The 14114-nt window shown below is 52.6% G+C and overlaps 1 protein-coding gene across 1 annotated transcript in view; it reads left to right on the top strand.

The window, feature by feature from the left end:
- The window catches only part of ANKRD52 (ankyrin repeat domain 52), a 44914-nt gene that overhangs the window by 15010 nt on the left and 15790 nt on the right, over window positions 1-14114 (top strand). Inside the window, exons 13-20 of the mRNA XM_071419659.1 lie at window positions 449-517; window positions 1646-1786; window positions 2396-2464; window positions 3590-3701; window positions 6314-6385; window positions 8295-8496; window positions 10472-10559; window positions 12477-12594. Of these exons, the coding sequence (XP_071275760.1) occupies window positions 449-517; window positions 1646-1786; window positions 2396-2464; window positions 3590-3701; window positions 6314-6385; window positions 8295-8496; window positions 10472-10559; window positions 12477-12594 (871 nt within the window). The remainder of the gene's footprint in view (window positions 1-448; window positions 518-1645; window positions 1787-2395; window positions 2465-3589; window positions 3702-6313; window positions 6386-8294; window positions 8497-10471; window positions 10560-12476; window positions 12595-14114) is intronic.

The following is a 14114-nucleotide window of genomic DNA, read 5'->3' on the forward strand; positions in this document are numbered from 1 at the left end:
ACAGCCTGGGGACACAGCGACAGCCCCGACATCCTGGGCAGGACCTGTTCCCACCTGAGGGTGGGGGACACCTGGGGACACCTTGGGGACACCTGGGGACATGGAGACAGCCTAGGGACAACCTGGGGACATGGGGACATGGGGATAACCCCGACAACCTGGGCAGGACCTGTCTGCACGCTGCTGCTTCCGGAAGGTGGGGACACTTGGGGACACCTTGGGGACAGACTGGGGACACCTGGGGACATAGGGACAGTGCTCTGGCAAGGGCACAGACCTGCTCGGAGCAGGGGTGGAAAGCTGGATGGGTTCTGGGGGTGACACTTGTAGGAGGGACATTCCTGGGTGCCTGGGGGACATTGCTGGGTGCGTGAGGGACATTTCTGGCTGGCCTGGTGACACTCTGGGGTGGCCTGGTGACATTCCTGTGTCCCTGTCCCCCCTGCAGGAACGTTGAATGTCTGAACCTGCTGCTGAGCAGCGGCGCCGACCTGCGGAGGAGGGACAAGTTCGGGAGGTGAGCGGGGACACCTGGGGACACCTGGGGACACCTGGGCGGGGACATCCCAGTGTCCCCAAACCCCAGATCAGGGTTGGGGACATTTCTGGGTTCCTGAGGGACACCAGCGCTCCTACCTGGGACCACCCTGGGATGGGGGCTCCAAACCCCCCCCTGCAGCAGGTCCTGGAAGGGTCCCCAAAGTGTCCTCAAGGGTCCTGGAAGGGTTCTGGGGGTGTTCTGGGATCCTGCATGTTCTGGAAGGTTCCCAAAGTGTCCTCAAGGGTCCTGGGAGGGTTCCTGGGGTGTTCTGGGATCCTGCAGGTCCTGGAAGGTTCCCAAAGTGTCCTAGGAGGGTCCTGGAAGGGTTCTGGGGGTATCCTGGGATCCTGCAGGTCCTGGAAGGGTCCCCAGAGTGTTCTGGGAGGGTCCTGGAAGGGTTCTGGGGGTATCCTGGGATCCTGCGGGTCCTGGAAGGGTCCCCAAAGTGTCCTCAAGGGTCCTGGAAGGGTTCTGGGGGTATCCTGGGATCCTGCAGGTCCTGGAAGGTTCCCAAAGTGTCCTCAAGGGTCCTGGGAGGGTTCCTGGGGTATCCTGGGATCCTGCAGGTCCTGGAAGGGTCCCCAAAGTGTCCTCAAGTGTCCTGGGAGGGTTCCTGGGGTATCCTGGGATCCTGCAGGTTCTGGAAGGTTCCCAAAGTGTTCTCAAGAGTCCTGGAAGGGTTCTGGGGGTATCCTGGGATCCTGCAGGTTCTGGAAGGGTCCCCAAAATGTCCTCAAGGGTCCTGGGAGGGTTCCTGGGGTGTTTTGGGTCCTGGAAGGGTTTCCAGAATGTTCTGAGCTCCTGCAGGTCCTGGAAGGGTTCCTGGGGTGTTCTGGGAGGGTCCTGGAAGGATTCTGGGGATATCCTGGGCTCCTGCAGGTCCTGGAAGGGTTCTTGAGGTGTCCTGGGCTCCTGGAAGGTCCCCAGGGTATCCTGGGAGGGTCCTGGCGGGGTTCTTGGGGCATCCTGGGCTCCTGCAGGTCCTGGCAGGTTCTGAGAGGGTCCTGGCAGGGTTCTTGGGGCATCCTGGGCTCCTGCAGGTCCTGGCAGGTGCGCAGGGCTCCGGGCGGGTCCCTGAGGCCTCGCTGTCCCCTTTGTCCCCAGGACCCCCCTGCACTACGCGGCGGCCAACGGCAGCTACCAGTGCACGGTGACGCTGGTGACAGCCGGGGCCACCGTCAACGAGGCTGACGGCAAAGGCTGCACGGCCCTGCACTACGCGGCTGCCTCCGACACCTACCGCAGGTGAGGGCACCGGGGACATCGGCACCAGCCCCATTGGCACTGGGGGTGCTGTCACCAGCCTGAGGTGGCACTGGGGGGCATTGTCACCAGCCCCATTGGCACTGGGGAGCATTGTCACCAGCCTGAGGTGGCGCTCTGGGCATTGTCACCAGCCTGAGGTGGCACTGGGGGCACTGTCACCAGCCCCATTGGCACTGGGGGGCATTGTCACCAGCCCCAGGTGGCACTGGGGGCATTGTCACCAGCCTGACATGGTGCTGTGGGCATTGTCACCAGCCTGAGGTGGCACTGGGGGCATTGTCACCAGCCCCATTGGCACTGGGGGGCATTGTCACCAGCCCCATTGGCACTGGGGGGCATTGTCACCAGCCTGACATGGCGCTGTGGGCATTGTCACCAGCCCCATTGGCACTGTGGGCATTGTCACCAGCCCCATTGGCACTGGGGGCATTGTCACCAGCCTGAGGTGGCACTGTGGGCATTGTCACCAGCCTGTGGTGGCACTGAAGGCACCCAGGGCACTGTCACCAGCCTGAGGTGGCACTGGGGGTACTGGGGTGTCCCCGTGGTCACTGTCACCCACCCATGGTGTCCCCGGTACCATTGCAGAGCCGAGGCTCACTCAGGACCCAGCGAGGAGGAGCCCCTGAAGGAGTCGAGGCTGAAGGAGGCGTTCTTGTGAGTGCTGGGGAGGGACTGGGATGGACTGGGAGGGACTGGGATGGACTGGGAACGGACTGAGAGGATCTGGGATTAACTGGGAATGGACTGGGAGGGACTGGGATTAACTGGGAGGGACTGGGATTAACTGGGAGGGACTGGGATGGACTGGGAATGGACTGGGAGGGACTGGGAATGGACTGGGATGGACTGGGATTAACTGGGAATGGACTGGGATGGACTGGGATTAACTGGGAACAGATTGCAATGGACTGGGATGGACTGGGAACGGATTGGGAATGGACTGGGATGGACTGAGAATGGACTGGGATTAACTGGGAATGAACTGGGAATTTGCTAAAATTTACTGGGAATTCGATGGGATTTTACTGGGGATTTGCTGGGAATTTCCTGGGAATATTGCAGGGAATTTAATGGGAATTTACTGGGATTTTACTGGAATTTTACTGGGAATCTGCTGGGAATTTGCTAAAATTTACTTGGATTTTGCTGGGAATTTGATGGCAATTTTGCTGGGATTTTTCTGGGAATTTACTGGGATTTTACTGGGAATTTGCTGGCAATTTCATGGGAATTTAATGGGAGTTAGCTGGGATTTTACTGAAATTTGCTGGGAACATTTTGCTGAGTATTTGCTGGGAACATTTTGCTGAGTATTTGCTGGGAATTTTGCTGAGAATTTGCTGGGAATTTGCTAAGAATTTGCTGGGAATTTACTGGGAGTTTAATGGGAATTTAATGGGAATTAGCTGGGAATTTAATGGGCATTTAATGGGAATTTTCTGGAAATATGCTAAAATTTACTGGGATTTTACTGGGAGTATTGCTAGAAATTTGATAGCAATTCTGCTGGCATTTTTTCTGGGAATTTTGCTGGGAAATTGCTGGGAATTTTAGTGGGAATTTGCTGGGATTTTAGTGGGAATTTACTGGGATTTTGCTGGGAATTCCTCTCTGCAGACCCTCAGGAGAGGAACCCCCCTGCTCCTATTCCAGCCCTAAACCCACCCCCCTCACTCCCAGCACCCTCTGTGAGATTCTGGGGCTTTCCCTACAGATTTTTTTTTTTTACCCTTTTCCTTAATTTTTTTGGGGTTTTTTTTGCCTTTTTCCCAATTCCAGCTGTCTGGAATTCCTGCTGGACAACGGTGCTGACCCCTCCCTGCGGGACAAGCAGGGCTACACCGCCGTCCACTACGCGGCCGCCTACGGCAACCGGCAGAACCTCGAGCTGGTGAGGGCTGCAGGAGAGGGGAAATCAGCCCCAAAAATGGGGGGAAACACCCCCAGAAATGGGGAAAAACATGCCCAGAAAATGGGGGAAAAACCACCCAGAAAATGGGGGAAAAAACCTCAGAAAATGGGGGAAAACACCACCAGAAAATGGGGGAAAACACCACCAGAAAATGGAGGAAAACACTCTCAGAAAATGGGGGAAAACACCGCCAGAAAATGGGGAAAACACGCCCAGAAAATGGGAGGAAACACGCCCAGAAAATGGGGGGAAATTCCCTCAGAAAATGGGGGGAAACACCCCCAGAAATGGGGGAAAAGATGCCCAGAAAATGGGGGAAAAAACACCCAGAAAATGGGGGGAAAAACCACAAGAAATGGGGGAAAACACGCCCAGAAAATGGGGGAAAACACCCCCAAAAATGAGGGAAAACACCCCCAGAAAATTGGGGAAAACACCCACGGAAATGGGGGAAAACACCCCCAGAAAACGGGGGAAAACGTGCCCAGAAATGGGGGAAAACATCCCCAGAAAATGGGGGAAAACATGCCCAGAAAATGGGGGAAAACGTGCCCAGAAAATGGGGGAAAACGCGCCCAGAAATGGGGGAAAACACCCTCAGAAAATGGGGGAAAACACCACCAGAAAATGGGGGAAAACACTCTCAGAAATGGGGGTAAACACCCCCAGAAAATGGGGGAAAACGTGCCCAGAAATGGGGGTAAACACCCCCAGAAAATGGGGGAAAACACCCACAGAAAATGGGGGAAAACGTGCCCAGAAATGGGGGTAAACACCCCCAGAAAATGGGGAAAAACGCGCCCAGAAAATGGGGGAAAACACCCCCAAAAATGGGGAAAAACACGCCCAGAAAATGGGGGAAAACACCCCCAAAAATGAGGGAAAACACCCCCAGAAAATGGGGGAAAACACCCCCAGAAAATGAGGAAAACACCCCCAGAAAATGGGGAAAACACACCTAGGAAATGGGAGAAAACATCCCCAGAAAATGGGGGAAATCAGCCCCAAAAATGGGGGAAAACACCCCCAGAAAATGGGAGAAAACACCACCAGAAAATGGGGAAAACACCCCCAGAAATGGGGGAAAACACACCTAGGAAATGGGAGAAAACACCCCCAGAAATGGGGGAAACACCAGCAGAAGATGGGGGAAAACACGCCCAGAAAATGGTGGAAAACACCCTCAGAAAATGGGGGGAAACCTCCCCAGAAAATGGGGAAAACACCCCCGGAAATGGGGGAAAACACCCCCAGAAAATGGGGGAAAACACCCACGGAAATGGGGGAAAACACCCCCAGAAAATGGGGGAAACACCCCCAGAAAATGGGGGAAATCAGCCCCAAAAATGGGGGGAACACCATCAGAAATGGGGGAAAACACTCCCAGAAAATGGGGGAAAAACACCCCCAGAAATGGGGGAAAACGCCACCAGAAATGGGGGGAAACACCACCAGAAAATAGGGGAAAACATGCCCAGAAATGGGGGAAAACACCCTCAGAAAATGGGGGGAAACATCCCCAGAAATGGGGGAAAACACCCCCAGAAAATGGGGGAAAATACCCCCAGAAAATGGGGGAAAACGCGCCCAGAAATGGGGGAAAACACCCCCATAAATGGGGGGAAACACCCCCAAAAAATGGGGAAAACATAATCAGAAAATGGGGGAAAAAAACCTCAGAAAATGGGGGAAAACACCCCCAGAACTGGGGGAAAACACGCCCAGAAAGTGGGGGGAAACGCCCAGAAAATGGGGGAAAACACCCCCGGAAATGGGGGAAAACATGCCCAGAAAATGGGGGAAACACGCCCAGAAAATGGGGGGAAATTCCCTCAGAAAATGGGGGAAAATATCCCCAGAAAATGGGGGAAAATATCCCCAGAAAATGGGGGAAAATATCCCCAGAAATGGGGGAAAATATCCCCAGGAATAGGGGAAAACACCCCCAGAAATGGGGGGAAATCAGCCAGGAAATGATGGAAAATAATTTATAAAATAGGGGAAAATCACCCCCAGGAAGGGGGAAAATCATCCAGGAAAAGGGGGGAAATCTCCCTGGATAAAGGGGGAAAATCCCAAGTGGGAAAGAGAAAAAATCCCAACCAGGAAAGAAGGGAAAATCTGAGCTGGAGAGAAAATCTGAGCTGGAAAACTAAAAATGAGAGAAAAGATGGGAATTCAAGTCAGGAAAAATGGGATTTTTTGAATAGCCCATCCCAAATTTTGGGGTTGTTTGGAGTTTTTAGGGTTTTGGGGTCAGGATTTTTGGAGTTTTTGTGGTTGGGATCTTTGGAGGTTTTGGGGTTGAGGTTTTTGGACTTTTTGGGGTCAGGATTTTTTTAATTATTGGGGTTTTGGGGTTGGGATTTTTTGAGTTTCTGGGGTTTTGGGGTTGGGATTTTTGCAGTTTCTGGGATTTTGGGGTTGGGATTTTTGCAGTTTCTGGGATTTTGGGGTTGGGATTTTTGAAGTTTTTGGCTTTTAGGGTCAGGATTTTTGGAATTTTTTGGGGGGTTTTACCCCTTCTGCAGCTTGGGGTGGGTGTGGGAAGCTCCGGGGTCGGTTCTGGATTTTGGGTTTTTCCCTTGCAGCTCCTGGAAATGTCCTTTAACTGCCTGGAGGATGTGGAAAGCACCGTTCCAGTCAGCCCTTTGCACTTAGCTGTGAGTGCCTGCGGGTCCTGGAAGGGTTCTGGGGGTCCTGGAAGGGTTCTGGAGGGTCCTGGAAGGGTTCCTGAGGGGTTCTGGAGGGTCCTGGAAGGGTTCTGGGGGTCCTGGAAGGGTTCTGGAGGGTCCTGGAAGGGTTCCTGAGGGGTTCTGGGCTCCTGCAGGTCCTTAAGTGGTTCTTAAAGTGTCCTGGAAGGGTTCTGGAAGGTCCTGGAAGGGTTCTGGAGGGTTCTGGGCTCCTGCAGGTCCTTAAGTGGTTCTTAAAGTGTCCTGGAAGGGTTCTGGAAGGTCCTGGAAGGGTTCTGGCAGTGTTCTGGTGATGTCCTGGGCTCATGCTGGGTCCTGGAAGGGTTCTTGAGGGTCCTGGAAGGGTTCCTGAGGGGTTCTGGGCTCCTGCAGGTCCTGGAAGGGTTCTGGGGGTGTCCTGGAAGGGTTCTGGAGGGTCCTGGAAGGGTTCTTGGCATGTCCTGGCCCCCTGCAGGTCCTGAAAGGGTTCCCAGAGTGTCCTGGGAAGGTCCTGGGAGGGTTCCTGAGGGGTTCTGGGCTCCTGCAGGTCCTGGAAGGGCTCCTAAAGTGTCCTGGAAAGGTTCTGAGGGTGTCCTGGGAGGGTTCTGGAGGGGTCCTGGAAGGGTTCCCACAGTCTTAGGAGGGTCCTGGAAGGGTCCTGGAAGGGTTCTCGGGGTGTTCTGGGTCCTGGAAGGGTTCTGGGGGAGACATTTCTGGGTGCTTAGGGAGTACTTTGGGAGACGCTTCCGGTGCATGAGGGGGACATTTCTGGGTACCTGAGGGACACTTTGGGTACCTGAGGGACACTGGGCAACACTTCCACCTGTCCCCTGTGTGTCCCACCTGTCCCCTGTGTGTGTCCCACCTGCCACCTGTGTGTGTCCCACCTGCCCTCTGTGTGTCCCACCTGTCCCCTGTGTGTGTGTCCCAACCGTCCCCTGTGTGTCCCACCTGCCCCCTGTGTGTGTGTCCCACCTGCCACCTTTGTGTGTGTCCCACCTGTCCCCTGTGTGTGTGTCCCACCTGTGCGTGTGTCCCACCTGTCCCCTGTGTGTGTGTCCCACCTGTGTGTGTGTCCCACCTGTGTGTGTGTCCCACCTGCTCTCTGTGTGTCCCACCTGCCCCCTGTGTGTGTCCCACCTGTCCCCTGCGTGTCCCACCTGTCCCCTGTGTGTGTGTCCCACCTGTCCCCTGTGTGTGTGTCCCACCTGCCCCCTGTGTGTGTCCCACCTGTGTGTGTCCCACCTGCCCCCTGTGTGTCACACCTGTCCCCTGTGTGTCCCACCTGTCCCCTGTGTGTCCCACCTGCCACCCGTGTGTGTCCCACCTGCCCCCTGTGTGTGTGTCCCACCTGCCACCCGTGTGTGTCCCACCTGTGTGTGTCCCACCTGCCATCTGTGTGTCCCACCTGCCCCCTGTGTGTGTGTCCCACCTGCCCCCTGTATGTGTCCCACCTGTGTGTGTCCCACCTGCCATCTGTGTGTCCCACCTGTCCCCTGTGTGTGTCCCACCTGTGTGTGTCCCACCTGCCATCTGTGTGTCCCACCTGTCCCCTGTATGTGTCCCACCTGTGTGTGTCCCACCTGCCACCCGTGTGTCCCACCTGCCCCCTGTGTGTGTGTCCCACCTGCCCCCTGTGTGTCCCACCTGTGTGTGTCCCACCTGCCCCCTGTGTGTCCCACCTGCCCCCTGTGTGTGTGTCCCACCTGTCCCCTGTGTGTCCCACCTGCCCCCTGTGTGTGTCCCACCTGTCCCCTGTGTGTGTCCCACCTGTCCCCTGTGTGTGTGTCCCACCTGCCCCCTGTGTGTGTGTCCCACCTGTCCCCTGTGTGTCCCACCTGCCCTCTGTGTGTGTCCCACCTGCCGTATCCTGGCCGTGACCGCTGTCCCCTGTCCCCAGGCCTACAATGGTCACTGTGAAGCCCTCAAGGCTCTGGCTGAGACGCTGGTGAACCTGGACGTGCGGGACCACAAGGGCCGCACCGCGCTCTACCTGGCCACGGAGCGCGGCGCCAGCGAGTGCGTGCAGGTGCTCACCAGCCACGGCGCCTCCGCCCTGGTCAAGGAGAGGAAGAGGAAGTGGACGCCTCTCCATGCTGCAGGTGGGCACCTGGGAGGGTTCCTCAGGGGTTCTGGGCTCCTGCAGGTCCTGAAAGCATTCCCAAAGTGACTTGGGAGGGTCCTGGAAGAGTTCTGGAAAGGTTCCGGGAGGTTCCTCAGGGGTTCTGGGCTCCTGCAGGTTCTGGAAGGGCTCCTAAAGTGACATGGAAGGTCCTGGGAGGGTTCTTGGGGTGTCCTGGGAGGGTTCCTGAGGGGTTCTGGGCTTCTGCAGGTTCTGGAAGCGTTCCCAAAGTGTCTTGGGAGGGTTCTGGAAGGGTTCTGGGATGGTTCCTGAGGGGTTCTGGGCTCTTGCAGGTCTTGGAAGGGTTCTGGGAGGGGTTCCTCAGGGGTTCTGGGCTCTTGCAGGTTCTGGAAGCGTTCCAAAAGTGACTTGGGAGGGTTCTGGAAGGGTTCCCGGAGGTTCCTTAGGGGTTCTGGGCTCCTGCAGGTTCTGGAAGTGTTCCAAAAGTGACTTGGAAAGGTCCTGGGAGGGTTCCCAACGTGTCCTGGGTCCTGGGAGGGTTCTTGGGGGTGCCCTGGGAGGGTTCCTCAGGGGTTCTGGGCTCCTGCAGGTCCTGAAAGCATTCCCAAAGTGTCTTGGGAGGGTCCTGGAAGCGTTCTGGGAGGGTTCCTCAGGGGTTCTGGGCTCTTGCAAGTCTTGGAAGGGTTCCCAAAGTGACTTGGGAGGGTTCTGGGAGGGTTCAAGGGGTGTCCTGGGTCCTGGGAGGGTTCTTGGGGGTGCCCTGGGAGGTTCCTGAGGGGTTCTGGGCTCTTGCAGGTTCTGGAAGGGTTCCCAAAGTGACTTGGGAGGGTTCTGGAAGTGTTCTGGGAGGGTTCCTCAGGGGTTCTGGGCTCCTGCAGGTCCTGAAAGCATTCCCAAACTGTCTTGGGAGGGTTCTGGAAGCGTTCTGGGAGGGTTCCTCAAAGGTTCTGGGCTCCTGCAGGCCTTGGAAAGGTTCTGGGAGGGTTCCTCAGGGGTTCTGGGCTCCTGCAGGTCTTGGAAGGGTTCCAAAAGTGACTTGGGAGGGTCCTAGGAGAGTTCTGGAAAGGTTCTGGGAGGTTCCTGAGGGGTTCTGGGCTCCTGCAGGTCCTGAAAGCATTCCCAAAGTGTCTTGGGAGGGTTCTGGAAGCGTTCTGGGAGGGTTCCTCAAAGGTTCTGGGCTCTTGCAGGTCTTGGAAGGGTTCTGGGAGGGTTCCTGAGGGGTTCTGGGCTCTTGCAGGTTCTGGAAGGGTTCTCAAAGTGTCCTGGGAGGGTCCTGGAAGGGTTCCCAATGTGTTCTGGGTCCTGGAAGGGATGGAGACAGGGCTTGGCAGAACCCAAAAACCCCGGGGATGAGTTTCTTCTGGAGGGGTTGGGGGTTTTTGGGGTTTTGTTGTCTCTCTTTGCCTCATCCTTCATTTCCTCCTCCCCCTTTTCCTCATCTCTTCCTCATCCCATTTTTCTCCTCCCATTTTCCTCATCCCTGTTTTCCTCATCCCTCTTTTTTCCCTTTTCCTCATCCCTTTTCCTCATCCCTCTTTACCTTGTCCCTCTTTTCCACCTCCCATTTTCCTCCTCCCATTTTCCTCCTCCCTCTTTTCCTATCCCTTTTCTTCTCATCTCTCTTTTCCTCATCCCATTTCCCTCCTCCTTTTTCCTCCTCCCTCTTTTCCTCTTCCCATTTTTCCTCATCCCTGTTTTCCTCATCCCTCTTGTTTCTCTTTCCCTCATCCCTTTTCCTCTTCCCTTTTCCTCATCCCTCTTTACCTTGTCCCTCTTTTCCACCTCCCATTTTCCTCCTCCCATTTTCCTCCTCCCCTTTTCCTCCTCCCATTTTTCCTCCTCCCCTTTTCCTCCTCCCATTTTTCCTCCTCCCCTTTTCCTCCTCCCATTTTCTCCTCCCATTTCCCTCCTCCCCTTTTCCTCCTCCCATTTTTCCTCCTCCCCTTTTTCCTCCTCCCCTTTTCCTCCTCCCATTTCCCCGTTCCTGTCCCCAGCTGCCAACGGGAACACGGATTCCCTGCACCTCCTGATCGACAGCGGCGAGCGGGCGGACATCACCGACGTCATGGACATCCACGGCCAGTGAGTGCCACCAGGGCCACCAGGGCCACCTGGGACAGGCAGGGAAACCTCCTGGAAGGTCCCAGCTTGAGATAAGGACCAGGAGAGATCCCTCAGCAACTCCAGCGCGGCCAAAACGGGGCTGGAGTTTGGGATATTGGTTGATTTAATTGGGTTTATCAGCGATGAAATCATGGTGGGATCATGAGAGGGGAAATGGTTCCCAAGGAGCTTCTCCTGACCCTTCCCAGCTCTTCTGCTCCTTCCTGAGGAATGGGAGCTGTGCTCAGTCCACCCCACGTCCTCTGCACAAGAACCTTCCATTTTTTCCATTTTTTCCTTTCCTTTCCTTTAAATATCAAATATCTTATCCCAGAGGTGCCACCACCATCCTAAGTGTCCCTCAGCACCATTCCTGGTTGTCCTTCACCTCCATTTCTGTGTCCCTCACCACCATTCCCAATTGTCCCAGCACTTCCAGGCTCTTCGTGGGTTCGATGAATTCTCCATCCCAACCCCTCCAGGCTCTTGGGGGGCTCCCAGGCTCTTGGTGCTCTCCAAGAATTCTCCATCTCAAACCCCTCCAAGCTCTTGGTGGTCTCCAAGAATTCTCCATCCCAAACTCCTCCAAGCTCTTGGTGGTCTCCAAGAATTCTCCATCCCAAACTCCTCCAAGCTCTTGGTGGTCTCCATGAATTCCCCATCCCGACCCCTCCATGTTCTTGGTGCTCTCCATGAATTCCCCATCCCAAACCCCTCCAAGCTCTTGCTGCTCTCCATGAATTCTCCATCCCTTTCCCCTCCATGTTCTTGGTGCTCTCCATGAATTCCCCATCCCAAACCCCTCCATGTTCTCCCTGCTCTCCATGAATTCCCCATCCCAAACCCCTCCATGTTCTCCCTGCTCTCCATGAATTCCCCATCCCGACCCCTCCATGTTCTCGCTGCTCTCCATGAATTCTCCATTCCTTTCCCCTCCATGTTCTTGGTGCTCTCCATGAATTCCCCATCCCTTTCCCCTCCAGACTCTTGGTGGTCTCCATGAATTCTCCATCCCTTTCCCCTCCATGTTCTTGCTGCTCTCCATGAATTCTCCATCCCTTTCCCCTCCATGTTCTTGGTGCTCTCCATGAATTCCCCATCCCAAACCCCTCCAAGCTCTTGCTGCTCTCCATGAATTCTCCATCCCTTTCCCCTCCATGTTCTTGGTGCTTTCCATGAATTCTCCATCCCTTTCTCCTCCATGTTCTTGCTGCTCTCCATGAATTCCCCATCCCAACCCCTCCATGTTCTTGGTGCTCTCCATGAATTCCCCATCCCAACCCCTCCATGTTCTCGCTGCTCTCCATGAATTCCCCATCCCAACCCCTCCATGTTCTTGGTGCTCCCCATGAATTCCCCATCCCAACCCCTCCATGTTCTCGCTGCTCTCCATGAATTCTCCATCCCAAACCCTTCCAAGCTCTTGGTGCTCTCCATGAATTCTCCATCCCTTTCCCCTCCATGTTCTTGGTGCTCTCCATGAATTCTCCATCCCTTTCTCCTCCATGTTCTTGCTGCTCTCCATGAATTCCCCATCCCAACCCCTCCATGTTCTCGCTGCTCTCCATGAATTCCCCATCCCAACCCCTCCATGTTCTTGGTGCTCCCCATGAATTCCCCATCCCAACCCCTCCATGTTCTCGCTGCTCTCCATGAATTCTCCATCCCAAACCCTTCCAAGCTCTTGGTGCTCTCCATGAATTCTCCATCCCAATCCCTCCAGACTCTTGGTGCTCTCCATGAATTCTCCATCCCTTTCCCCTCCAAGCTCTTGGTGCTCTCCATGAATTCCCCATCCCAATCCCTCCAGACTCTTGGTGCTCTCCATGAATTCCCCATCCCAACCCCTCCATGTTCTCGCTGCTCTCCATGAATTCCCCACCTTTCCCCTTCCAGGACCCCTCTGATGCTGGCCATCATGAACGGCCACGTGGACTGTGTCCATCTCCTGCTGGACAAGGGCTCCACGGCCGACGCCGCCGACAAGAGGGGCCGGACCGCGCTGCACCGGGGGGTGAGTGGGGGTCCGGGGGGGCTCCTGATAGAGATGGATACAGAGATATAGATATTGATAGGTATTGATAGATGTATAGATATAGAGATATAGAGATAGATAGAGATATAGATATTGATAGGTATTGATAGATGTATAGATATAGTTATATAGAGATATAGAGATAGATAGAGATATAGATATTGATAGGTATTGATAGATGTATAGATATAGAGATATAGAGATAGATAGAGATATAGATATTGATAGGTATTGATAGATGTATAGATAGATAGAGATATAGATATTGATAGGTATTGATAGATGTATAGATATAGTTATATAGACATATAGAGATAGATAGAGATATAGATATTGATAGGTATTGATAGATGTATAGATATAGTTATATAGAGATATAGAGATAGATAGAGATATAGATATTGATAGGTATTGATAGATGTATAGATATAGTTATATAGAGATATAGAGATGTAGATATATAGAGTTAGATATAGAGATAGATAGGTATTGATAGATACATAGATATAGTTATATAGAGATAGAGATATATAGATATAGATATAGATATAGATACAAATAAAGATATAGATATAGTTATAGATACAGATATAGATACAAATAAAGATATAGATACAGATATAGATATAGATATAGATATAGATACAAATAAAGATATAGATATAGTTATAGATACAGATATAGATACAAATAAAGATATAGATATAGATACAGATACAGATATAGATACAGATATACAGATATAGATATAGATACAGATATATAGATATAGATACAGATACAGATATAGATATAGATATAGATATACAGATATAGATATAGATATAGATATATACAGATATGGATACAGATAGAGATATACATGTATAAAGAACTAAAGCTTGAGCCATCCTGCTAAGCCAGCACAGAATCTGGATGATATTAAAAAAAATTACTTTAAAAATATATATATGTTTATAAAGGCCTAAAAGCTGAGGCAGCACAGAAAGCCCCATGATGAGCCCCTCTCTGGGCTGTGTCCCCAGGCTGTCACTGGCTGTGAGGACTGCCTGGCCGCCCTGCTGGACCACGATGCATCTATATAGATATGGATATATATCTATATAGATATACAGACATAGATATACAGATAGAGATATAGATATATAGACATAACAAAATATAAAAAACTGAGGCATCGCACTAGGCCAGCACATCTGAAAAATATAACAAGATATTAAAATATTCTCCAAATATTTAAAATAGTTTTAAAATAAAAATTTAAATAAATAAATAAATAAATAAATAAATAAATATATATATATATGTATGTATATATATATGTATGTTATATATATATATATGTATGTATTTATATACATGTATGAAAAACTAAAGCCTGAATCTGGATGATATTAAAAAAATATTTTAGAAAAATATATATATACATGTTTATAAAGGCCTAAAAGCTGAGGCAGCACAGAAAGCCCTGTTAACCCCTCTCTGGGCTGTGTCCCCAG

The sequence above is a fragment of the Agelaius tricolor genome, unplaced genomic scaffold, assembly GCF_023055355.1.
Source record: "Agelaius tricolor isolate 1412-34295 unplaced genomic scaffold, bAgeTri1.0.p SCAF_114, whole genome shotgun sequence".
Lineage (NCBI taxonomy): Eukaryota > Metazoa > Chordata > Aves > Passeriformes > Icteridae > Agelaius > Agelaius tricolor.